The following is a 26,754-nucleotide window of genomic DNA, read 5'->3' on the forward strand; positions in this document are numbered from 1 at the left end:
TGAGCCTGGGATTGAACAGTTTCTAGTGAGAGCAGTGTCAAACTGCACCTAGTATGGGATTGCACAGTTTCTAGTGAGAGCAGGGCCGGACTGCCCCAATCCTGGGATTGCACAGCACCTAGTGAGAGCAGGGCCGGACTGCCCCAAACCTGGGATTGCACAGCGCCTCGTGAGATCAGAGCCTGGGTTTGCACAGCGCCCAGCGAGAGCAGGGCTGTACTGCACCAAGCCTGGGATTGCACAACGCCTAGTGAGAGGAGGCCCGGACTGCACCTTGCCTGGGATTGCACCGAACCTGGGATTGCGCTGCTTCTAGTGAGAGCAGGGCCGGACTGCACCGAGCCTGGGATTGCACAGCGCCTAGTGAGAGCAGTGCCGGACTGCACCTAGCCTGGGATTGCACAGCTTCTAGTGAGAGCAGGGCCGGACTGCACCGAGCCTGGGATTGCACAGCGCCTAGTGAGAGCAGGGCCGGACTGCACTGAGCCTGGGATTGCACAGTTTCTAGTGAGAGCAGGGCCAACTGCACCGAGCCTGGGATTGCACTGAGCCTGGGATTGCACAGTTTCTAGTGAGAGCAGTGTCGGACTGCACCTAGCCTGGGATTGCACTGAGCCTGGGATTGCACAGTTTCTAGTGAGAGCAGTGTCGGACTGCACCTAGCCTGGGATTGCACTGAGCCTGGGATTGCACAGTTTCTAGTGAGAGTAGGGCCGGACTGCAACGAGCCTGGGATTGCACTGAGCCTGGGATTGCACAGTTTCTAGTGAGAGCAGTGTCAAACTGCACCTAGCCTGGGATTGCACTGAGTTTGGGATTGCACAGTTTCTAGTGAGAGCAGGGCCGGACTGCCCCAATCCTGGGATTGCACAGCACCTAGTGAGAGCAGGGCCGGACTGCCCCAATCCTGGGATTGCACAGCACCTAGTGAGAGCAGGGCCGGACTGCCCCAATCCTGGGATTGCACAGCACCTAGTGAGAGCAGGGCTGTACTGCACCAAGCCTGGGATTGCACAACGCCTAGTGAGAGGAGGCCCGGACTGCACCTTGCCTGGGATTGCACCGAACCTGGGATTGCGCAGCTTCTAGTGAGAGCAGGGCCGGACTGCACCGAGCCTGGGATTGCACAGCGCCTAGTGAGAGCAGGGCCGGACTGCACTGAGCCTGGTATTGTACAGTTTCTAGTGAAAGCAGGGCCAACTGCACCGAGCCTGGGATTGCACTGAGCCTGGGATTGCACAGTTTCTAGTGAGAGCAGTGTCGGACTGCACCTAGCCTGGGATTGCACTGAGCCTGGGATTGCACAGTTTCTAGTGAGAGCAGTGTCGGACTGCACTTAGCCTGGGATTGCACTGAGCCTGGGATTGCACAGTTTCTAGTGAGAGCAGGGCCGGACTGCAACGAGCCTGGGATTGCACTGAGCCTTGGATTGCACAGTTTCTAGTGATAGCAGTGTCAAACTGCACCTAGCCTGGGATTGCACTGAGTTTGGGATTGCACAGTTTCTAGTGAGAGCAGTGTCGGACTGCACCTAGCCTGGGATTGCACTGAGCCTGGGATTGAACAGTTTCTAGTGAGAGCAGTGTCAAACTGCACCTAGTATGGGATTGCACAGTTTCTAGTGAGAGCAGGGCCGGACTGCCCCAATCCTGGGATTGCACAGCACCTAGTGAGAGCAGGGCCGGACTGCCCCAAACCTGGGATTGCACAGCGCCTCGTGAGATCAGAGCCTGGGTTTGCACAGCGCCCAGCGAGAGCAGGGCTGTACTGCACCAAGCCTGGGATTGCACAACGCCTAGTGAGAGGAGGCCCGGACTGCACCTTGCCTGGGATTGCACCGAACCTGGGATTGCGCTGCTTCTAGTGAGAGCAGGGCCGGACTGCACCGAGCCTGGGATTGCACAGCGCCTAGTGAGAGCAGGGCCGGACTGCACTGAGCCTGGTATTGTACAGTTTCTAGTGAAAGCAGGGCCAACTGCACCGAGCCTGGGATTGCACTGAGCCTGGGATTGCACAGTTTCTAGTGAGAGCAGTGTCGGACTGCACCTAGCCTGGGATTGCACTGAGCCTGGGATTGCACAGTTTCTAGTGAGAGCAGTGTCGGACTGCACTTAGCCTGGGATTGCACTGAGCCTGGGATTGCACAGTTTCTAGTGAGAGCAGGGCCGGACTGCAACGAGCCTGGGATTGCACTGAGCCTTGGATTGCACAGTTTCTAGTGATAGCAGTGTCAAACTGCACCTAGCCTGGGATTGCACTGAGTTTAGGATTGCACAGTTTCTTGTGAGAGCAGTGTCGGACTGCACCTAGCCTGGGATTGCACTGAGCCTGGGATTGTACAGCTTCTAGTGCGAGCAGTGTCAAACTGCACCTTGCCTGGGATTGCACCGAACCTGGGATTGCGCAGCTTCTAGTGAGAGCAGGGCCGGACTGCACCGAGCCTGGGATTGCACAGCGCCTAGTGAGAGCAGGGCCGGACTGCACTGAGCCTGGTATTGTACAGTTTCTAGTGAAAGCAGGGCCAACTGCACCGAGCCTGGGATTGCACTGAGCCTGGGATTGCACAGTTTCTAGTGAGAGCAGTGTCGGACTGCACCTAGCCTGGGATTGCACTGAGCCTGGGATTGCACAGTTTCTAGTGAGAGCAGTGTCGGACTGCACTTAGCCTGGGATTGCACTGAGCCTGGGATTGCACAGTTTCTAGTGAGAGCAGGGCCGGACTGCAACGAGCCTGGGATTGCACTGAGCCTTGGATTGCACAGTTTCTAGTGATAGCAGTGTCAAACTGCACCTAGCCTGGGATTGCACTGAGTTTGGGATTGCACAGTTTCTAGTGAGAGCAGTGTCGGACTGCACCTAGCCTGGGATTGCACTGAGCCTGGGATTGCACAGCTTCTAGTGAGAGCAGGGCCGGACTGCACCAAGCCTGGGATTGCACAGCTTCTAGTGAGAGCAGGGCCAACTGCACCGAGCCTGGGATTGCCCAGTGCCTAGTGAGAGCAGGGCCGGACTGCACCAAGCCTGGTATTGCACAACGCCTAGTGAGAGCAAGGCCGGACTGCACCGAGCCTGGGATTGCACAGTGCCTAGTGAGAGCAGGGCCGGACTGCACCGAGCCTGGGATTGCACAGTGCCTAGTGAGAGCAGGGCCGGACTGCACCTAGCCTGGGATTGCACAGCGCCTAGTGAGAGCAGGGCCGGACTGCACTGAGCCTGGGATTGCACAGCTTCTAGTTAGAGCAGGGCCGGACTGCACCGGCCTGGGATTGCACAGCTTCTAGTGAGAGCAGGGCAGGACTGCACCGAGGCTGGAATTGCACAGCGTCTAGTGAGAGCAGGGCTGGAGTGCACCTAGCCTGGGATTGCACAGTGCCTAATGAGGAGGGCCGGACTGCACCTAGCCTGGGATCGCACCGAGCCTGGGATTGCACAGCTTCTAGTGAGAGCAGGGCCAACTGCACTGAGCCTGGGATTGCACAGCACCTAGTGAAAGCAGGGCCAGACTGCACCTAGCCTGGGATTGCACAGCGCCTAGTGAGAGCAGGGCCGAACTGCACTGAGCCTGGGATTGCACAGCAACCAGTGAGAGCAGAGCCGGACTGAACCCAACCTGGGATTGCACAGCTTCTAGTGCTAGCAGGGCCGGACTGCACCAAGCCTGGGATTGCACAGCAACCAGTGAGAGCAGAGCCGGACTGAGAGCCCAGAGCAGCTCTGGCATATTTTGTCAGACCAGTTCCCATACGGTGCGTTGCGCGAGAGCGCAGCAAGTGAGCCTGACATACAAGGTGGGTTTGGGGGTGTTCCCTCCCAAGATGATTTGGGGACAAAAAGCAAAAATGGTGCATTTTACAACACATTTTTCATTATATATTCAATTGTATTAGCTTTTAAAGCACAGTAGGGGGGCGTGGCTACGGCGGCGATGTGAGCAGACGTGTCTCACTGGAGCTCCGTCGCCCCGCTGCTTTAATTCGCCTGCTTCAGCGTAGTTCTCGGGGGGTGATCACTCCGGGGGACCCCCACACATCACGGTCCCTGCTGGTGCCCCTCGTTTACGAAGAGACGCGGCCGCGAAAGCCCCTGCGGCCACACCGCCAGCCGGCGGGACTGTCACCAACGGTCGCTGACCGCCATCTTGCCCTGAGGCTGCTGCTGTGGTGTCGGGACGAGCCCCTGGGGAGGGGACCGACACTGCGGCCCAGAGGGGACACCGGAACACTCCTGGCCTCACCTGTGGCCGTGCGGGAGCAGCGGACCCAGTCTATCGCCGGCGGAGCCGCGCCGGAGCTGCGGGAGCCGGACTGCCGGGCTGCCACCAGCGAGAGGCACAGCGGCGGCCCGGACGCCGCTCCTACCTGAGCCCCCGGTCTCGGCGGGAAAACCAGGCCCGGACCTGTGAGATTGCCGGCGGCCCCAGAGTCCTGGTCGGGACTCCATCGCCCGTCCTGGGCCCAGACGGTGAGCTGCACGCGCTGCCCCCCCTGCCTGCCATCTCCCGAGGGGGCCCGACGCTTGCTCTTCCCTGAGCCCCCGGTCTCGGCGGGAAAACCAGGCCTGGACCTGTGGGATTGCCGGCGGCCCCCGAGTCCTGGTCGGGACTCCATCGCCCGTCCTGGGCCCAGACGGTGAGCTGCACGCGCTGCCCCCCCTACCTGCCATCTCCCGAGGGGGCCCGACGCTTGCTCTTCCCACCACTTCCCACCTCTGACGGTGGGCCGACCTCCACACGCCGACGATCCCAGCCTGAGCGCTCCCAGCCGCCCTGGACACATGGCCTGCGGCCTAGCGCGCTGCTGACCGCGGTGCATTGGCGACCCCTGAGCCTTGGTGGGCCCCAGCCTTGCAGCACCCGACCCCCGGTCACCTTGCCGCCGAGACCCGACCCTACCACGCCTGGCGGACCCCGGACTGGGTGACCCTGCTGTGCTCGCGCGGGGACCCCAGGGATTCCTGCTGCCTGTTGCCCCTTGACACTGAACTCCCCGCCGCTGGGAGGCAGGGACCCTCCTGGACACTCCTTGCCGGCTGCGGTGGGACCGGCTGGGCACGACGCTGAGAGGAGGCCCTGGTCTGGACGGCGCCGGGGTACTGAGTCACACCACGAGACTGCGAGAGGCCACCCGCCTGCGGACACCGGCCCGGCCTGCTGTGGCCCTTCTACAGTCCTCACCTCTCCGCCGCCTCCCCTGCCTCCGCGCTGCCTCATCTTCTCGGGTGCGCTGCCCGCCCTAGCTCCGGCGGCCCCTCCACGGTCTGGACTTCCCCTATTTGAGTGCGGCCCACGTGGACAATGACCCGCGGCAAGGGGAGTAAACCAGACCCCACACCCACGACGACCAGAGGGGCGTCAGTAGCTTCTATGTGGGGTAAGGCGGGCTCGCCATCACCCTCCGGTGGACCCTCGGCATCGTCAGGGGGGAAGCCCCCACCGCCACCCGACTCCCCACCGGTGACGCAGGCCTTCATGTCCTCCTTTATGGCCGATCTGAAGACTGAAATTGGGTCCCTCAGGACGGAGGTCCACACCTGCGTCAAAGAAATGCGCAAAGAAGTCACCGACCTTGGCGATCGCGTCGACGGTCTGGAAAGAACGGTCGACTCCCGCACGGAGGACCTAGAACAGATTTGGCGGAGAGTGGCGACCCTCGAGGAACAACATATCCAGCTCCAGATCAAGCAGGAAGATTTGGAAAACAGGGGACGCCGCAACAACCTCCGCATACGGGGTGTGCCACTCGGAGAAGAGGGGACTAATACCATGGCCTATGTGGCCCTACTCTTGCAAGCGGTGTGGGGCGAAGAGGACGCCCCCCCACCGCGCCTGGACCGCGCGCACCGTGTCTTCGGAGCGGGGGGAAAAGCGGGTCTCCTGCCCGACATCGTCACCAGGCTCCACTACTTCACCGAGAAGGAGGCCATCTTGAAGGCGGCTAGGGATAACCCGGACCTGCGCTACGAAGGCCACAAGATCCAGATCTTCCAGGACCTGGCCCCCACCACGCTCCACAGACGGCGAGTCTTCCGCCCGATCACAGAGAAGCTCCGGACCCTCAACATCTCTTACCAGTGGGGGCATCCCTTTGCACTCATCTTCAGATGGGAAGGCAAGCGCAGGTCACTTAGATCCTACCGAGAGGCGGCACAACTGCTGGACATGCCGGAGTCACCAGATCACAGCCCAACGCGTCCTCCCCCCTCGGGGAAGGCTCCTCCACGCTCTGAATGGTCCACTGTGCGCAGACGACGGCGGTCCCCCCCGATGGACGCACTCTCTACCTCGCAAACTAAGCAGGACATCATTGCCCACATCCGCTCCCTCGAGGGCGACCGCGAGGAGCGAGCCTCCCAGCCCCCTGCTTCAGGATCTGAGGGTGGAGATCGCCCCTCAACTCCGGATGCCCACTGAACGTTGTCACTGTGACTCCAGCTACCCCGTACACACGCTCGCCTTCTAGACACTTCAGCGTGTCTCCCTGCTCCATGATGGCCTATCCCCAACGTTCGTGGAAAAGACGACGCCCTTTGCCTCCCTCAGGTCATGGACTTCACCGCAGAGCCCCTGCGCCCCACTGGCGCCTAAACGGACCGAGTGGCCCCGTAGCCTGACGCACCCCCGGACTACCTCTGGGCAGCGGGGTGGACGGGCTCTGAGACGATTTGGTTCCACTCTACTTGCCCAGATCTCCACTTCCTCCCCTTGTCCTGTAGGAAGTGACATTCCTGGATTCATCCAAACCCTCGGGTAGAGGATGTTCGGTACCTGGGACATTGTATGCTGGCCCTGTTGGCCTGTTTTGGTTCGATCTCTTTTTTGTGCCTTTCTTCTTTTTTCTTACCTTTCTCTTCCTACTTCACTTTTATACTACCCCTATCGCGCCTGCGGTGGGGTGGAGGGGTGGGTTCTGCGGGGGCTGCCGCGCTGGAAGCACGAAGCGGCTGCCGCTGTATTGTCTACGGGAGGGTCTGCTCCACTGGGTTATGCGCGACTTCACTCCCCCTTAGTGCTATGACAGCGAACATCCCTACACCCTTGAAAGTCCTATCTCTCAACGTCAAAGGGCTCAACTCCCCCAACAAGCGGCAGCAGGTATGGCGCTACCTCCTACACCACGCCCCTGACATTATCCTCCTCCAGGAGACACACCTTCTCAGGGGAGACACCAAACGCATGGCCCACCCTAGATACCCTACACAGTTCTGGGCATCCTCTGACACCAAGACAGCGGGGGTGGCAATCCTATGCAGGGCTGGCATTAGGCGGGGAACCGTGAAACCTTTCAAAAGTGCTGACGGGCGCTTCCTCCGAGCCACGGTGCAGCTGGGCCGTGCGCAGTTCACGCTTGGGTGTGTCTATGCTCCCAACCAGTCGCAGGACAAATACCTCCAGACACTCCTGCGGGAGCAGTTCCCATCGGGCGATAGTAATGTGATCCTGGGCGGCGATTTCAATCTTGTTTGGGACCCCGAGCTAGATCGGGCGGGAGCCCCCTTTAATGGAGCGGGAGCAATGTCTTCCACTCTTAAAACACAGCTAAGGGACCTGGGACTTGTGGATGTGTGGCGCTACCACAATCCGGGGACCCGGGACTACTCCTTCTACTCACACTCTCACAGGACATACTCCCGAATCGACTATCTTTTCGCCTCCCTCGAGATGGCCCGAGACTCCTTGGCTGCTGCTATCTCCGACATCTCCCTGTCAGACCACGCTCACGTGGAGCTCCTGCTGCAGGACCCCTTGTCCCAAGCCATTCGTGAACGCCGATGGACGCTCCCCCCGAGGATCCTTCGGGACCCGGACGACGTCGCCAGCATCCGTGACGCCATAGACTCGTATTTCGCCGTTAACGACACCCCTGAACTGCCGTTTCACACGGTCTGGGACGCCTTCAAGGCCACCATTCGGGGTCACATCACCTCCCTGGCGGCGGCACGGAGGAGGGAGGAGTCCAAGATGGAAACCGACCTGGCTAGCGAAATCAAACTTGCGGAGGCCCGGGACCGGACTTCCCCCTCGCGGGCGTCGAAGAGAGCTCTAGCTAACCTACGGGGGCAACTCCGCACCCTGCGCACCAACAAGGCGGAACACTCCCTGCTAGCACTCAAGCAACGGTACTACGAGGGTGGGGACAAGGTTGGCCGACTACTGGCCGGCAGGCTGCGGGCACGTACCGCTAGGGCCCACATCGCCAACGTCAAGCAGCAGGACGGCACTTGCGCCACCTCCGAGAAGGCCAAGCAGGCCGCCTTTGTTGCTTACTATTCCTCCCTATATGCTGAGGAGCCCACCTCCCCAGAGGCCCGAGAGGCCGTCCTCGCAGACTACGGGGGGTCTACCCTGTCCCCGGCGTGTGCGGCCTCGCTGGAGAGCCCCCTACAGGAGGAGGAAATAACGGAGGCTGTTAAGGATCTCCCCGTGGGGAAAACCCCGGGGCCAGACGGCCTACCGTTGGCCTTCTATCGTCTGTTCTTGACCCAGCTCCGCCCGCATCTGCTGCGACTGTACAGCTCCTTTTCTGACACCGTCGGCCCCTCCCCTGACATGGGTCTGGCGGAAATAGCCCTGATCCCCAAACCTGGGAAAGACCCGGACCTATGCGCCTCCTACCGCCCCATCGCCCTCCTTAACACTGATCTTAAGATTTATACCAAGGTTTTGGCCAAACGACTTGACCCACACATGCCGGGCCTGGTGAATCCGGACCAGGTGGGATTTATCCGGGACCGCCAGGGAGCTGACAATGTCCGCAGGCTGGCGCACTTGGTGGGAAAGGTGCACCATTGGAAAATACCGGCCTGTCTCCTCTCGCTGGACGCAGAAAAAGCCTTCGACCGGATCGATTGGACCTTCCTGCGGGCGGTCCTCAAGAAACTAGGTCTTGGCCCTATCATGATCTCCAGGTGCATGGCCCCCTACCTAGGACCGCATGCCCGAATTCGGGTCAATGGCCAATTGACACCGCCGCTTTCGGTCCACAGGGGTACGAGGCAGGGATGCCCACTGTCGCCGCTCTTGTTCGCTCTTGCGGTTGATCCGCTGGCGGAGCTGATTAGGCGTAACCCCGATATTCATGGTGTCCCCCACGGAGGGCGCACGAATAAGGTAGCGCTCTTCGCCGATGACCTGATTCTTACTCTTACGAACCCTCGGGTCTCCTTCCCAGCGGTGCACGAAGCCCTTTCCCTGTTTGAACAAGCGTCCGGCCTTAAAATCAATCATGCCAAGTCTTGGGCGCTTAACCTTACCGTCCCCGACGAGGAGATCTCTTTCCTGCAAGGGGTCACGCCCTATCGCTGGGCGGACAGCCATATTCAATACCTGGGCCTGGATCTCGCGCCCCATCTCGACTCGTGGTCCTCGAGGAATTGGGCCTCTTGCCGCAAGGAAGTCCTGGCTGACCTGCGAAAATGGAAACCCTTGATGGTCTCCTGGCTGGGGCGGCTCAACGCTGTCAAGATGTCCGTCCTTCCCCGCATTCTGTATGTTTTCCAGTGCCTCCCCACCCCGATCCCGATCCACTGCATCAGAAACCTTCAACGCGACCTCACGTCCTTCATATGGGGGGGCAAAAAACCCCGGTTCTCGCAGAAAGTCCTGATGGAACCGAGAGACAGGGGCGGTCTTGCCTGCCCGAATCTCCTCCACTACTATTGGGCGTCACACCTCCGGTACGTGATCGAATGGGGTGCACGCGAAAGCGACAAGCACTGGTTCCACATGGACCGATCGGTCACGGGGCGCACCATATGGGACCTGCCTTGGTTACCGCGAGTGGCGCGTTCAAGAAGTGCATATCTTGCGGTCCCCACGAGGACGGTTCTTGAGGTATGGGACAGGGTAGCGGTGGCCAAGGGTCTCACTACGTTTCCCTCTCCGCACACTCCCATTGCGGGTAACCCACACTTCCCTCCAGCCGCCCAGACCCGAGCTTTTGAGAGTTGGACGCAAGGCGACTGCAGAGTTGCGGGAGACCTCTTTCTTGGCGGATCGCCTAAAACATGGCTAGACTGCAAGGAGGAATTTAGGCTCCCCCCCACCGCCCACTTGCAATACACACAGCTGCGCCACTGGACCTCGGGGGAGGACATGTACCAAGCTGCTACTAGGACGTATACCCCCTTTGAGAAGTTGGCACGATCCCTCGGGGGGCTGAAACGGCTCATCTCCCAGATCTACAACATCTTGCAGCACCCTACCGCCCCACCTGTACACCCCTATCAGAAACAGTGGCAATCGGTGACAGGCGCTGACATCACGCCCTCTCAATGGGCTCGGCTTTGGAACGACATCCCCAAAACCTACCGCAGCATCCCGCAAAGGGAAAACGCATACAAAATGCTGACGCAATGGTACTACACCCCCCTGCGACTCAGCAAAATGTTCCCCGCTTCCTCGCCGTTGTGCTGGAGGTGTGGCACTGCGACTGGCGACTTCGTACACATCTGGTGGTCCTGCCCTGCCCTAGCGGTCTTTTGGAAGGAGGTCCTCAGTCACATCAAGAAGGTGTTGGGTTTCCCCCTCCCTGAAGAGATTTGCACACTCCTACTGGGCATCCGACCCCCCACACTTAGGGCCCTCACGCGCAGCGACTGGATCCTCACCCTTCACATGTTAGGTGCTGCCAAACAGCTCATTGCCCTGTATTGGAAGCGAGCAGAGGCGCCGCCGATAGCATCCTGGTTCGTGCGCCTCTGGCAGGTCCTGACTATGGAACTACTCACAGCGCGGATACAATTCAGGGGGGTGCGCTTCAAGGCAGTGTGGGAACCCCTGGTGCGCCTCTTGTGCTCGATTAGCTATGCCCGCCACATGCCTCCCAGGCTCCGCGCTCTGCAATTGTTCGAGGACGCCCTCATCCCTGCTGACCCCAGCAGGCTAGACTTTTGACCGCTAACCCCAGCGCCGCTTTGTGCTTTGTGCTTTGCACTCCTTGTTTGTGGCCACGGGTGCGCCCCTCTACCTCCTCTTCATCTTGTCACTGCTAGCTCCTTTCCTGACTTTACTTCCTTCCTACTTGCCACTCTGGCTTCCACCCCTCTTTGGGGCAGTTAGGTCCCTGTTGGGCCTGTTGAAAATGTGACACCATTGCTGTTCCTCACATACGTGCCTACCCCACACAACGACGCATTGCCAGCTTATGACCACCTCTTGCTATGCTCTCCCCTAAGCCACGCGGCCGGCCCCCCCCTCCGGGGGTTGTAGGCAGGGCGCTGTGTTAATAACTCCATCCCCCCTGTCTAGTTCTACCTACTGGCTCTTCTATGCGCGGCCGGCTCCGGAAAGGGGTTGTAGGCTTATCGCTGTGTTCACAATAAAAACAGATTTGAACAAAGCACAGTAAATTATGACCTTACAGTGCACCAGGATACCAGTTACACCCACTCAAATTATTATGGAGACCGCAAAACATAAGATGTCAAGCATGAAACACATGAAACCTGAATAGAAACCGGGCCGGACTATCCTCGGGTGTTTCCCCGGGAGGCTGCAAGGGTGGGGGCCGGTTTTGTTACTGGTAGACGGTTTTGCAGCAGTGCTGCAAAATCGCCCCCCCCCAGTAACAAAAGCTGCAGCGCTTCACACTTGCACCCTTCCTCCACTGGGGGGTGGGGGGCATTGGGGGTTGGTCCAACAAGGTCGTCAGGGCTGCTTTGGGTACTCAGTGTGGCCCTGAATATAAATGTAACATAAGTTCACACCTTCACTGTTAAGCACAGCTAAGAAGATGAGAACACAAAGAAAGAACATTTCAAGGAATGTTAGCATTCTCCACCCCATTAAGCAGGACAGCAGGGTCGGCTTTATTGCTGGTGGTGGCCCGTGCAACAATAATGTTGTGCGCCTCCCCCCCCATTCCCCCTGTTCCTCTACAGATTCCCTCACTATCACTCTCCAACAGTGCCCTTCATCCACTAACAGGTATTTAATTTGTTTTACAAGGCCTCATGCCAGTGTAGGGTGTCACAGCACTTTACATCACACACACATACACAGACAATGAATCATACATGTGTAAGTCAGCGCATAGAAAATGTTACATAAGACAAAGGTGACTACAAGGTGTAGGATTCACGTCATCCATACTTGTAGGCATTTTTTAAGAGTGCTTGGTCTGGAGAAGCGCAAACTAAGGAGTCAAAACTTAACACAGTGGTTTGGGTTGGCTTTACTAATAATAATTTATTTCTACCCAAACAAACGCTTTTTTAGCAACATTAGGTTAATGAAAGACTCGTAAATTACATAACTTTGCACCCTGTATCGTGCAGTTGGCATGCATCTCTTTGATGGCAGTTCATAGCTCACTGTGCTATATTACAATTGTAACTTATCAACTGCAAGTACCAAAAGGATCTCAATGGCAAGAGCAGTAACCCACTGAGCTATCCACTTCAATACCGTTCTGTTATCTGCATGGTACGCATTCTGTGCTAAGGGCATGTTAACCCTCTGCGCTACTTTAGATGACTCAAAACTACCAAACCTCCGTTCCCTCTCCAGTAGTAACATTAACCCCTTTGCTGCTCATGACGAGCTCAGCTCGTCATGAAACACACTGGAGCTGTGCTTATGACGAGCTGAGCTCGTCATGATGCATGGACTAGAGCAATTTCCAGCACAGGGGGGGAATTGCCTTAGCAGCCAAGGTGTTAATCCCCAGAGTTATCTTGACATTTTTATTGTTGCCTGAAAGCTACTGGATATGAAAGTAACTTGGTGTTACATTTTGTGATTTGTTTTTTATTGCACATTCAAGTTAGTGTGTGGAGTGCTTGCTGACCCCTTGGAGCCTGAACAAGAAAGTGAGTAGATTTGCATGCCAGCTGATATCGTTACTGGAATATTGCATAAGTGAAGCAAAATGAGACCCCAGGAGCAAAACCGTCCCCCACCCTTCCAGCCTCCCAGGCAAAAGCCTGATACCTGGTACAGACAGTCTGGACTTGGATGAGAGCGCGCATTCAGAACCTTTTCGAAGAGGTTGCTACCGGTGTGCCTGTCTAGTGCATAGTTACTTTGCTGTGCCTGAGCTGCTCCAAAATAACAATCATCTATGATTTAATGACTACTTCTCAATACATGGAACACCTAAAAGTCAACACAAACAGCAGGTCTCAAACTGACATCAGCTGGACTTTCAGGATGCTGACTGGGGATTGCACTTAAACAAGAATGAGAATGGTGTCACTATTCACTAATTCATCCACCTATACATTCATCTCAGTGGCTTAAGCACCCACAGAAGTCTGTCTGTAGCATGCATGTTATTTGTGCTTTATCTGTATATGATCAACAAGAGAGGGAAGCAAAGCCTGTGCTGGTACTGCCAGAACTGTACCTCTTCAGTGATGGGAAAGGTTTGTGTTGATATTACCCTGGCTAAAACTGTCCTCTTAAGTTGGGAAGCTCGCACTGTTTCTGTCCAAATGCACCTCTCGCAGAAAAGGGGTGTTTCCTGTATTGCTGCCAGGGCTCGAGTCGGGGTACCACGCGGGTGGACGGCATCCCCCCACTTATTTTAAGAGGTTTTACTGAGTGGACGCCATCCCCCCTTGTGCAAAAGCTGGACTTTCGATTATGGCGTTACTCGCCCGCACGGCCGGCCGCCCCATCGATCTCCCAAGTCAGTCTGTCTCTTATCAGGACGCAAGCTGGACCGTTAGAAGAGCTCTCAGAACTGTGGCAGCACTATTTATGTCAAGCCTTCCAATGCTCTTTGGAATTGGTTCCTGGGGTGGACTCAATCAATCAATCAATCAAAGCATTTATATAGCGCACTACTCACCCAGAGGGTCTCAAGGCGCTAGGGGAGGGGGGTCCGCTACTGCTCAAACAGCCAGGTCTTGAGTTGCTTCCTGAAGGCGAGGTGGTCCTGGGTCAGGCGGAGGTGAGTCGGGAGGGAGTTCCATGTCTTGGCGGCGAGGTAGGAGAAGGACCGTCCCCCTGTGGTGGCTCTTCGGATGCGGGGGACGGCGGCGAGGGCGTGGCCGGTCGATCGAAGCTGGCGTTTGGGAGCGTAGAAGTTGAGGCGGCTGTTGAGGTATCCTGGGCCTTGGTTGTGTAGGGCTTTGTGTGCGTGGGTGAGGAGTCGGAAGGTGATTCTCTTGTTGACCGGGAGCCAGTGCAGGTCTCTCAGGTGTCCGGAGATGTGGCTGCGACGGGGGATGTCCAGGATGAGTCGTGCTGAGGCGTTCTGGACTGGCAACAAACTACAGCTTTACAATGGCGAGCGAGCAGAGGACGTGGTTACACAGTCACTAACTGAGATGAAGGAACAATGGGTTTAATGAGAAGAGACACCCTGCGTTTTGCGGCATACGTCCCATTCTGCAACCCTCTGAATTTCCTCCCCTCTGCTTCTAGGACAGATTCCGAAGCTTCTGTCCAAACTCATTTTTTGAGAGTATAACTACTTAAGCATCACTTACCAGAAATGTTTACAGCGTGCATTTTGAGATATGAGCACATTAACGGAAAGTAACATTGCAATTCATGGACAGTGAAACATACATCGTTGTACAATTCCTTTCCTCGTTATACTGTACATGTATTTACCATCTTGCACAGGTGGTAGCCTGGGCAATCTTTGCTCTCTCTGCTAGTCCACTCTGCTCCCTTTTCCTTTGTAAAGTATGGCAGGGACAGTAGCTCGTTTGCCCTTTGCCATGCGCTGCGGTAGACTCGGACACCTTCGCAGGGCAGCCGGCAGAATAACAATTTATCTTGCCAGCTCCTGCCGTGACGTCACTTCTGGTGACACCACTTAACTTGGAGCGTCCCCCCACTTATTTTTTTAGGACTTGTGCCCTGATTGCTGCCCTATCTTATAAAAATACAAAGAGTATTATGCCTGCACTTGCATAACATGCCCAGGCCAGTCAGAAGCTATTGTTGGACCCAGTTCAAACACTTGTTGTGGAGCTGTGACTCAGAGACTCTGGTTTCAATCACAGCTTCCTAGCTTGTCCAAACTGTGTGACCCTGGACAATTACTTTTCTTTCCTCTTCCTCCTTTTCAATGATCATCACATTTGGGAGCACCTTGAAATAATTCAGATCCAAACGTGCACTGTACAAAAAACATATTTCATACATGATATAATAGACCATAATATTGCACCAATAACAACAATAAAGGCCTTGTGTAGGTGGCACTAGACACTGACTTGCCTGTTTGGTCATTCTACCCTCGCTTTCAGCACCCGAAAAATTTCCGAGGTACCTGTATGTTTAACGAAATTTTATTCATTCACTAATAAAATTGTCATTGGGGTAGAAGTGGGAAGAATGGGATACCCATCCAGGATCAGAACTTCACAAAGTGTAATCAGGAAACCTGGTTTCAACCCTGGCTTGACCAGAGTGTCCCTTGGTGAATACTTTCCTTTCCTGTGCCTCCTTTTCCATGATCATCTCATCTGAGAGCACCTTCAAATAATTCACTTGTACCCCAGTCTTTCCTGTATAGGGTTTAATAGGCCCTAATATTTCTCCATAGGAGAAGCAGACAACTGACTTGCCGTTTGAGTCATTAATACAGCTGTCAAGGTGGAAAGGGAGTGGTGCATTCATTCTTATAAAGGCCATTCAGTGCAGGGATATGGTCTAAGGTGCTAAAGTGAAGCAATCCAAAATACACTTTTTTGTAAAAGTTTACATCTCAGCCATAAATAAAGTGGCAGTCAGCAACACCTGCAGGAAGTTAGGATACCCGGGATGAGTTAAGAGCTGCTTTCCTCAGCCTTCATTGAGCTGATTTCCAGACTGGATGCAACACAGATGGAATGCTCAGAATGATGGGAGACGTCCGTGGCACGTAACCTCTTCATTACCACTCCCCTAGTGGTACAGGTACCAAAGCAGGAGATGCTTTGGTGTTGGATGCGTGGTTCATGGTCTCAAGGCCTATGCACTCCTACTTGCCACACCTATTCAGCTTTGAGTGTGGCTCTGCAGTAGGGGCATGGCCTGTTTCATAATGCAGGCTGTGATTAGAGTTACTCACCCTCTGAAACATGCTACACGTTCTGACAGCTTCACCAGTAGCACTTTGTGAGGCCTCTTCAAGGAGCGAGGCTTAATGAAATTTGCTTATCTTCCTTCCAAACCTCTTTCTGAGGCTGGTAAATATGCCATATGAAGCAGGGACTATTTCACAATACTTGGCATGAGGTATCTACATTCCTGGAGAAGACGTCTGACCCTACGGTGGCAATATTCGAGCAAGTAAACATGTTCATGGAAAAGAGAAGTAGGGTCAGTTGCTCTGCCCTGTTATTTTTAGTCTTGTAGTAGGGAGAAATGAAAATGGAATAACATTATTTTTATAGAGCACACAAATAGCCTGAGGTGTCTTGGCGCTGCTGCTCTGAAAAGATTTTAATCACGAGAAAGGGCCCTTACTAGTTGATGAAAAGCCAGGTTCTTAAAGCTTTCCTGATAAGAAGACTTGTCATTGGTTTTAGGTTAAATGGGAGGCTGTTCCAGAGTTTGGCGGTACAGGTTGTAAAACTTCTACTATCCCAGGAAGAACACCGGTTCCCTGTGAATCATGCTATTCTTAGCCGCAGTAGAAGGAAGCGTCCAGGAAGGGATGTACCAAGTGAAACTACAGTACAGGTTCTCTGGATCAAATCATGAAGGTCTTTGAAGGCAATATAGAGGGCATTGAATGCAATGCGCTTTCTGATTGGTAACCAGTGCAGATTGTGTAAGGCCTGTGAGGATGACAGGTACCTACGGATCCCTAGCAGTATACGAGCTGCTGCATTCTGCAATATCTGGAGTTTATTAAGGAGTATTTTTTTTTTTTAAAACCTTTATTGATGCATCCAAAGTGTTACAAGCGCAGACCTACAACCACAGGGGCCGGCCGCAAACTCGGCAAAGCAAATTAGAATTTATGCATATATCGTCGACCCTGGCAACAGCTGCGAAGAAAGTACAGCGTATGATAGAATGCGCCACCAGTCCAAAGGATATATCAGAGGTTTCATTTTTTTTTCTTTTTTAAAGAATCAGTAGTGGCATTACTATAAGAGGCGTCACACCATACTATAAGAAGCAATAAGAGATGAGGGGATGTACCACGCACTGCAGTCAAGAACAGGTTACAAATAATATAGCCTTAGTCACGCAACGCCTGCGATAGACCGACAAGGAGTAAAGGTTGGTCCATTAGCAAGCGATCTAGTGCAAACACCATCCAGAAAACCCACTCTTAGGAGACAATAAAGTAAAAGCTGATATAGACGCCCAATAAAGCAAGAAGTGACAGAAGGAGAGACAGCCAACCCTACTGAGAAGAGGAAAGGAAAGAAAGGGACCATAGAACAAAACAAACTAAAATAACAAACCCCCCCCCAACACCCGCCACCCTGCACCCCTGTAATGGCTACGGCCTACCCCACTAACAGCGTTCCTGTCGCCCCAGAACTTGCCCTAAAGAAAGGAAAAAGAAAGCGGAGGAGGAGAACAACATGCACACTCCCGATCTCCCTTACCCCCCGCCATTAGCGACCTCCCCAAGACATATTAGCCACTGTTTGAAGCAAGTATTGAACCCCAACCTGGGGAGGACATCAACAGAGCCACCCGACTCCCGTTACGATATAAGGTACAAAGCCGGCACAGATCACATAGCGTAGCAAACCCCAAAAGCCAAAGTCAACCCTGACCAGTACGGATCTTTACGAAAGCCCTTGTCGCCCAAGCCACAGTCATCATAAGGAAATCGAAGCGTTCATAACAGTTCAAGTCAATGGAATCGGATCGAAGACAGGATACAAGATGGGGACATCCACAAATCCGGCAAGGAAAGATGAAGAAGAAAGGCAAACCTCTCCGATAGTCACTGAAAAGCTGTTTGTGGCGATCAAAACCTTCAGTAACGATGTTTCGCCGAGCAGGGATCGAGTAGGGAAAGCTAACGATGATCATAGGTGCGCCATCTATGAAGCCAGAGTCATCAAAGTGGGCTAAATCAGGTTTCCGCCCAGGGACCTCAAAATGGTAGGCAGAGTACTCCACAGGAACCAGTTTACGGATAACATGTCGGAGCATCGTCCTCCGGTCTCAAACAGACGTTGTCCAGCGTTACAAACATCCGAGCGTACATGACGGTGAGTTGGGAGTGGAGCGCCCCAATGGCGGCCATTATGGACCTCAACGAGAGTGTCCCGTCCGTCCCCTCCATCCCCTCTCGCGAAGAGACGAAGCAGGATTCGAACCCCGGTCACAACTCTGAGGCACCAGGCACACACAGAGCCGATGACAACAGCGGGCGCTCTCACAACTGGCAGAATCGACACCTTCGCCACCCGCGGGGGCCCAGCCCGTCAACCCCGTCCCCCCAGCAGGGTCTCCGGGCGTCGAACCCCCGACCGCGGCCACCGATGTTCACTTGCATCACTGTACAGTGTCCTCAGCGTAAGCCGGTCACTTAGTTGCCAATCGGAAATGCAGAGAATGATCCGAGTTCGGGAGACTGGACGCAACCCTGGTCCCACAGCCGATGTTGATCAATTATAACCCGGAAGGGCTAGAAATCGAGGTCCCGGCGTCAACCCTGGTGTAGGCCAAGAATAGAACTTGACATAACTTCGTCACCCGGTAAGTTGGAAAGTCCGGGATTGCACCGCAGGAGTCAGGAGCACTTCATGTGCACGGGGGTCCGGCGTGAGGAAAGGACAGTTAACAGGATATACGAGCTGCCGGCGGAAGTCGGAGGAGCCGGGAGCTTATTAAGGAGTATTTTTTGCATGTTCAAATAAAGAGCATTGTAATAGTCTATTTTTGATAAGACAAGAGTGGTAACAACAGTCTTCTGTAATTCAAATGGAATATACAGGAGAACTTTCCTAATTGTTCTGGCAGTGTAAAAGGATGCTGAGGTGATACAATTGATTTGAGCTTTGAAAGACTGTTTGTTGTCAAACAAAACCCCCAGATTCCTTACTTTCTTAACTGGGGTCAAAAGAGTGCCCAGTGCTTGCTGCTACCAGGCAGGGGACCAGAAAGAGACATGATTGCAGAAAAGGAGCACCTCAGTTTTTCCTGGCAGTTGTTGGTCATCCAGTTGCCTACTTCCAGCATCCGTTTGTGAAATCTGGTTGCAGTATTGTTAGGATTGCTGGACACTGAGACTACAATTTGTGTGTCATCAGCATATAACATCATAGAAAACCGAATACTTTACGAAGCTGACTAGAGGAGTGACATATATATTAACCCCTTCGCTGAGGCGGCTATTCCGCCGCAGCGCTAAGGGGGTGGGGCGGTCGCGCGGCGGTTCCGTCACGAACGCGCCCGCTCAATGGAACGCGCCGCGCAGGCGCGAAATCAGCGGCGCGCCGAGCGGGCCGTGACGGAACCGTTCCGTCACTAGCACAGCTCACCCGAGGCTTGTGACGGAACGGTTCCGTCACAAGCATGCAAGGGGTTAAAAAGTGTAGGGCTCAAGGATGACCCCTGAAGAACACCGCATGGTAAGGAAAATGCATTGAAAGCAATTTAATTCATGGCAACACATTGGAAGGATTTCAGTTGGGCAAGTGTAACTTCCCTGATTCTAATATTATGGATGCAGTCATCAAACAGGTCATGATTGACAGTGTCGAAAGCTGCTGAGATGAAGATACCAGTAAACAACGTTTAAGCTCACCCAAATACAATTTTAAATATAATTCTAGCACTGTAACAAAAGGAGAACATAAATGTAGACATAAGTGACATAATCACACCCGAACTATGGAACCCATAGCTAGGAAACGTACAAATACTGAACCATAGTACTCCTGAATGCTTCCCAATACAAGATCTGGAACCCACTGTTGAAGAGTATCACACTAGGTAGCTGAGTTTTCATCATCCTATAGGAGCACATGAATGTATGTTAATTCCATAAGAGATTTGACTGTTTCTTCCAGATCTTTAATGTTTATGGAAATTGTACAACAGTTCTTCAATGCATCTCACTCACTCTTTAGTGTATTAACTACCTGTGTATACCTGTCCTGTATGTGTGAGGGAATCATGATATGTTCCTTCTACTACTGACACGTGGCCATAACGTATTATTTGCGTTAGAGAAGGTTGTGCTGTTATCCGTATTGTACCATTATTTGATCAGAGTTTACATTTGAATTTCCGTGTGAAACAAGCCTTTTTTTAAAAACTCGAGTAGTTGACTTGGTAAAATTTCAAAAACAAAGCTGACTATTTTTTAAACTTAAAAAAATATAGCTAACAAGTGGCCAATTCTGGGACTTTAGCAAACAGCACTTTGTATGCTAGGATATTGAGCTGATGATGAAACTGTTAAACGCAAAACTACAAGCCCCAAAATGCAACATTCCCTCGGTTGAAGAAAACAAAAATTGATGATGATATACTCTGACATACTGCGAAAGTGCGGAGGAGTGCAATGCAAAATAAAACTTAGTTTCTGCCTGTCTTGTAGGCATTGAATGGTTAAGCAGCCCAGTGGGAGAGAGGGCAGAGGTTGCTTTCAAATTAAGTTGTCAGCATCTCACTGTAAATCAACTAGCATTTACACTCCACCTCCAATGGGCTTTATTTACCATAACACTTGTCCCACTCCAATTTGTACACCTCCCACATATACCTTTATGAATAAACTTACACCAGCCGTGTGTTTGTGTTTTTCTGTGGGAATACTTGGCCGCAGTTTTATTACATGCATGGTCTCTACCTTACATCATTGACCTCTTAAATCACTGTGGTCAGACATAATTCAAGATGACAAGGGCATATGTCTTTATTACAGTGTCATAACTCATTCTGAGTGTCACAAATCATTCTGACAGGATCATAAATCATAATGACGAGGTAGGTCATACATCACGGTTGACAGTTCATAAATCATTGCGGCTATACATAAATCATTTCGCCAGGATCATAAAACCTCGCTGGGTGACAGGTAATACATCATCAACGGTTGACAGGTCCAAAATCATCTCCGCCCTATATCAATCAAGCCGTTGTCATTGCTGGTCATAATTCTGACACCTTTTTATTATTGAGGCCATCCTCCATGCCACTAATTGGGGTCATAATGTGTTGCTGTTTTTTTGTTGGTTCTTACTCTGACCGTGACTGCTGTTAGGCTTAACTCGTTACCTTGTCTGTCCATTTTGTGCCTTGCCAACCGGCGGGTCTGTCCTGCGAGAGCCGTGCTCTGCTTACTCACCCGGCGGCCCAAGGTAAGTGGCCTTCCTCCGACACACCTCTCTCCCATGTGCCTTTGTTACCAACCAATGTACCCTTCTCACCGCTCTGCCTCTGCTACAACAATGCAAGCAGCACCAGTTAGACGTCAGAAGACACTCAGAAAAGAATAATGTCCTGTCAGGCTCTCCCCGAACATGTCCTCGGCCTCGAACGTGTTGGGATTTAGGTGGTGTGCTTACACCTCTACTGTGAAGCATCCTGCTTGAACAAGTGCAGGACGCGCTGCAGGTGTTGCTCCGCAAGGACCACAAATGATATTCATTAAACACAATGGATTTTAACCAGGGCTCAAGTCGGGGGTACACGCAAATGGACGGCGTCCCCTAACTCTTTTTATAGGGTGGACTCCGTCCCCTCTGCCAAGAAGCTGGGCCCCACAGAAATAAGCTGAATGTGTCCCGGTGTAATTTTCAGACTCCGGGACACGTTCAGCACGTGACGTCATGAGGTCATTTGCATTTTGTCAGTCCTCCCACTTCTTTTTATAGGACGTGTGCCCTGTTTTTAATCATGAACTTAGAAATGTTTCCCTGACGCAAATCACCCGCCACTCTCCCAAGGCAGCACGTGCTACCAGAGAGATGCCGCCTCCTGCCGTGCTCCAAATGAAACAAAGTGCATCAGATCAAAGGGACAAAGGCTCAAAGGCTGCAGCGTTCAGGTTCATGCTCACGTTTCTGCCTCCAGGAACGCTGCGTGCCTGGACGCTGCTCCCCTCCTACAGCCTCCTCGGCCCTTGGTCATGGAGCCCAGCTATATATGCGAGGTCAATCGGTAAATAATGTTGCTATCCTTTGCAGGGTACAATGTGATGTTCTTAGCACATGCATATCCCATTGACCTATTTTACCAGGATTACAATTTGTGGAAGGTAAGCTGCACAAGAACCCTTGCAGCAAATGAATTAATGTGATGAGAAATCCTTCTAGTGTATGAACCTGTGAGCTACGAGTTACACGCAGTCCTTAATTTGAGCTGGTGGCTGCAGATGAGGCCCAGTGACAATTATTTTATTCCATAGCTGACTTTGAACAACAGTAAGAGAGAGAAAAATACAAAAGTGGGAAAATAAGAGGAAGAAGAGATGAAATACCATTGATGAAGAAATAAAACAAGGATGAAAAATAACATGAGTGTGAGATAAATGGGCAGAGACTGACTGGTTCTGGATGAAGGAGGAATGAGGTGGAATCAATTGGCACCCCTGCACAGGCCACCGACTACTGACCAATGCTTTTGGCACCAGCAAGTATTCTTTTACAAATTAAGCACTGGTTGCACACAATACTCTGCAGCAGGGACATCACTCTCTACAGATCTCCGGAATAAGTGCAATAGCCACCTGAGCACCCTCTTCTAGAATACCCTGAGTCCTAGCGGGGTATTCTGCAATCTCTGCAAGAAGTGCCTTAAGCTCAAAAGCTATCCTGCCCTTTCGTCTGTTTGTAACTGCATCACATTCAAAATGCACCACAGAGTCGCATAGTAAACAAATAGATACACAAGACTACATCCAGTGCCTAATTTGAGCCACTGGTTTCCGGTGCTCAGCACCAGCACTTAATTGTCAACAATGGTGCTTGTGACAGTCTGCCAGAAGGTGGTGCTGTCTGGCTAATTTTGAGATGACCACAACAACAGTTCATTTTTAATTCAATATACATTAAAATTACTATTCCTTGCCGCCAAAGCTATTCCTAAAGCTTTGGGGGCCTGAAGTAGTCCAAATTGTCATACTTAGAGGAGTGTGATGGCTAGTAGTTGTGTTGTTACCTTCATCGGCAGCATGGCAGAGACAATGTGTGGTGCAAGCTGCAGTGGCCTCCCGACAAGAACCCTGGCACTTACTTTTTTTTTACAAATTAAGCACCGACTCCAACACAGTGAGACAACACAGCAACATCACAACAGCATAAGACAGCACAACACAAAGACATACCACAATAATGTACCCACACAAAACACAACAGCATAACACACACCATAACACCACAACAGAAAACCTCAACACATCAAAAAGACAGCGCAACACCAAAAAAGCACAACAGAAAATACTTCAACACCAGAGAATAACACATCAGCACATCAATGCAGCACACACACAGACAGCAGTACAAGAATACAACACATTGTAACATTTAAAGAAACAAAAATTCCCAACAGTACATACAGCGCAACACAGAACCCTAACATCCTACGAAAATGCAATACAACAATACATTTTGACATCCCTCTGTTTAGTGTTGTGCTACTGCAATGAGCTGTTTTTTTTGTTCTGGTGTATTTGTAGTTGTGCAATTGTGCTCTTGTTTTGAATCCTGGGGATGATGAGATTTCGAGTGTGCAAAACCACGTGCTGTATGATATGATCTTGTTGCTGCCACTGTGAAAATCCTAACCACCCACCACTAGTGAAAATAGGAATTGCGCCAAGAGAAACTCTACACAATTTGTTTTCACACTTTCTTTGCAATGTTTACTTTGGAAGAGGAGAGACATTTATTTTTTTCCACTTTTCAATTGTGAAGATTTGGGTTGTTTGAGGCAAACTTAGTTTGTTACATTTTTTATTATTAAATAGCAAGAAATAGTACTAAATAATTTTGCTCTGCTTTGCTGAAGAAGGCTTACTCTTGGATTAGGATTTCTTTGTAAAAATATATTACTTTAAATTATTTTTAAGCAGTGCTAGTATTACATTACACATGGTTTCACAGTCCATTGTCGCAGCAGTTCTTAAAAGCTGGTGCTGAGACGGGTCCCCACCGGGCTCTCAATTGTTACCTTCAGGGTGGGGAAAAAAAAGCTTACCTCTGCAATAGGACCACCTGTCACTGCTTTTGATGTAACTTCAAAGAGACTTATTTTTCAGTTTTATATAGCACAAACTTGAAGCAAACATGAGCACCAGTTACATTACACAAGGACATATTCATGTTTTGAATCGCAGGAGGTTGAGCCCAAGTTGGACTCAAACCTGCTTTCTTAGCTCGAAGGTCGGCTGCTCTAGCCTTATCCACATCCTCGCCCACAAGAACTGAAGCATTTTCAATATTATATACAACAAAGTCATAGTTGTTGCTTTTTTATGGTATGCAATTTACAACCATTGACAAAGCCAGTAGTCCCGGCTTCTTGTAGGTGTAATGTTACTTGTGTTATATATCTGGATGAATGGACAGAAGCATTATGCTAAGTACAGATTTTTAGCTTAAGTGTTTTAAGCCACGCCTTTAATTACATGGGCCACGCCCCGATGGGAGACCCCCCAGCTTCTTCATCCCACTTAAAGCCCAGGACAGTAGGTTGGGCTATCAACCTCGGTTTCAACTCTGTCCCACCTAATGAAAATAGGCTGTTCCAGTTTGATTTTAAGTGGGAATTTTTTTATATAACTAGAACTAAGGAGCAAAGGGTGGACAATCGGCTCTGTGTTGAATTTGTTGGTGCGAAGAAAAGAAAGGCAATCCAGACACAGACCATGTCACATTTGATTCTCATCTACATCAAACTATGGTATACTTGGCCAGGAAGGATTTTTCTGAGGCCTTATGGCTCATTTCACCATGGCAAAGACTGCGACTAGAGCTCCAACTGGGCGTGTTCCTCTTTTTGACATTTGTCCATGCTTTAACCTGACACTACTGTATTGATTCTCAAGGCCAGTTACTTCTGCAAGACTTTTACCTGTACAATCCACCCTCAGTTTCACCTCCCTTAGGTGGGTACGGTTTTTCTATTGATGCACAAGGTTAGAAATCTGTGGTTAGAAGTATCCATCAGAAGAGTAACTTACTTAGCTTTGATATTGCTCTTTCTGGTAGAAAGTCTATCTTAACTACAGATTCCACCCACACACCTTCCTCCCTTTTCTGCTGAGTGATCTTTCTGGAGTTAGTAAGGCTCCAATTAAGACTAGGACGATGTTTGTGATTCTTTATGTGTCAGGTATACTCTGAGTCTGAGGGCAGAGAAATTACCGCTCAATAAATAGGGGTAAAACGCAGGCACCTGCATGCAGCTCTGAGTCATCATGTCTGAATGAAGACAGTCCAGAAGGAGGGTATTTCTTGTTTCTGTTTGTGATACAAACTAAATGTGGAAAGTATGGATAGAACTTCATTTTTGTGACAGAAATAGCTGCATCAGGCAAACACTTAAAGCATGACTAAAACATACAATATAAAAATAAATGTGCTATATGTAAAAAGAAATAATAACAAGGCACACTTTATGGTTATTGAAGAGATTTGTCTCCGCTGTTTCATTACCTTTATAAGCAATTACATTCTGATTCTGCTGAAATCTCTGTGCCACTTTTGTGCTGACAATGTACAACCTTCAAGCGAATCACACTTAGGATAAGCAAATATTTGAGGTACTGAGAATACAGCATTAGCCTTTTGGCTCCCAAACCATTGTCTTCCTAAGCTGGTGTCAGGGAGAGACAGGTAGGATATATCTTATCATCTATTGCCCTTTTGACATTTGTTCCTTCCTTTATTTCCTCTCTATCAGGCCCTTCACCGAGGAAATCTATCAGCGCAGAGAGGAATCCCGGAAGAACAAATAGACTCAATTGCGGATATACAATGATCGCAGAGAGATTGCTGCATCATTTAAAGCTGCCTGGCAAGCAACACAGAAACAAGACAAGAAGCCCATTGGATAGCTGCAGAATCCCAGTGCGCGCCTATACTGTTTTTTTTCAAATGTCAATCATTTCAGATCTGTTTGATTTCATAGAATTGTCTAATCAGTGAGCCATTAGAGATTGGCCAAATTAGTGACTCCGTGGTACCTACCCCCCTAAGTGCCTGAAGCCAGCAGGCAGGCGATCATGGAAAGAGCACAATAAAGAACATAGGTTTTGCTACAAAAAATCTATTAAATTCAAGGATGCAACTTCCTTCGATTATGGCTGAAAATAGTTTGGCAGCCATCTTGAATGTCACAGAAGAAAGACTGAAACATAGCCAGATTGAGCTATCGGATCCAAATTTCCTATAAACATTTCTTCCTTTGGCTCCTATGAACTACCTAGTAATGAATTAAGGGTGACTTCAGTAAGGACATCACATCTAAATAGTGTTAGGAAAAGGGGCAGTGGGATTACCATGTGTTAAACAAGTCCTCCACCACAATTGATATGTAGGTTTTGTTGTGACAGCCGTTTCAGTTACCGTGTAACCTGTAAGCCACTGAAATGAATCCGGCAGGGTTGAATAAATTATGCTACAAGAAAAACAGAAATATGTGGCATACTGTGGCACTTTCTGAGGCAGTATTTTTCGCTATTTGACCTTTTAATACCCAATAATTGTGTCTTGACAATAGTTTCATCTTATCGGTATAAGATTAACACGTAACCAGCAATTGGAAGGTTATCAGTTGAACCTTTGCAAAGAGTCTGCCACTGGACTGCACGACATTTTACTACCTAGCGATCCATTTATGCTAGATATTTTTTTCTTGAAATCAGGTTATGCAGCAGATGG

General features: G+C 51.3%; 1 protein-coding gene across 1 annotated transcript in view; it reads left to right on the top strand.

Annotated features, from left to right (window-relative positions):
• PEMT (phosphatidylethanolamine N-methyltransferase) overlaps nt 1–26,531 on the top strand; it is a 1,361,155-nt gene extending 1,334,624 nt beyond the window's left edge. The window contains exon 7 of the mRNA XM_086940850.1: nt 25,775–26,531. Within this exon, the coding sequence (XP_086796976.1) occupies nt 25,775–25,829 (55 nt within the window). The 3' untranslated portion in view covers nt 25,830–26,531. The remainder of the gene's footprint in view (nt 1–25,774) is intronic.
• The last annotated feature ends 223 nt before the right edge of the window (nt 26,532–26,754 follow it).

The sequence above is a fragment of the Lissotriton vulgaris genome, chromosome 10, assembly GCF_964263255.1.
Source record: "Lissotriton vulgaris chromosome 10, aLisVul1.2, whole genome shotgun sequence".
NCBI classification, from domain to species: Eukaryota; Metazoa; Chordata; class Amphibia; order Caudata; family Salamandridae; genus Lissotriton; species Lissotriton vulgaris.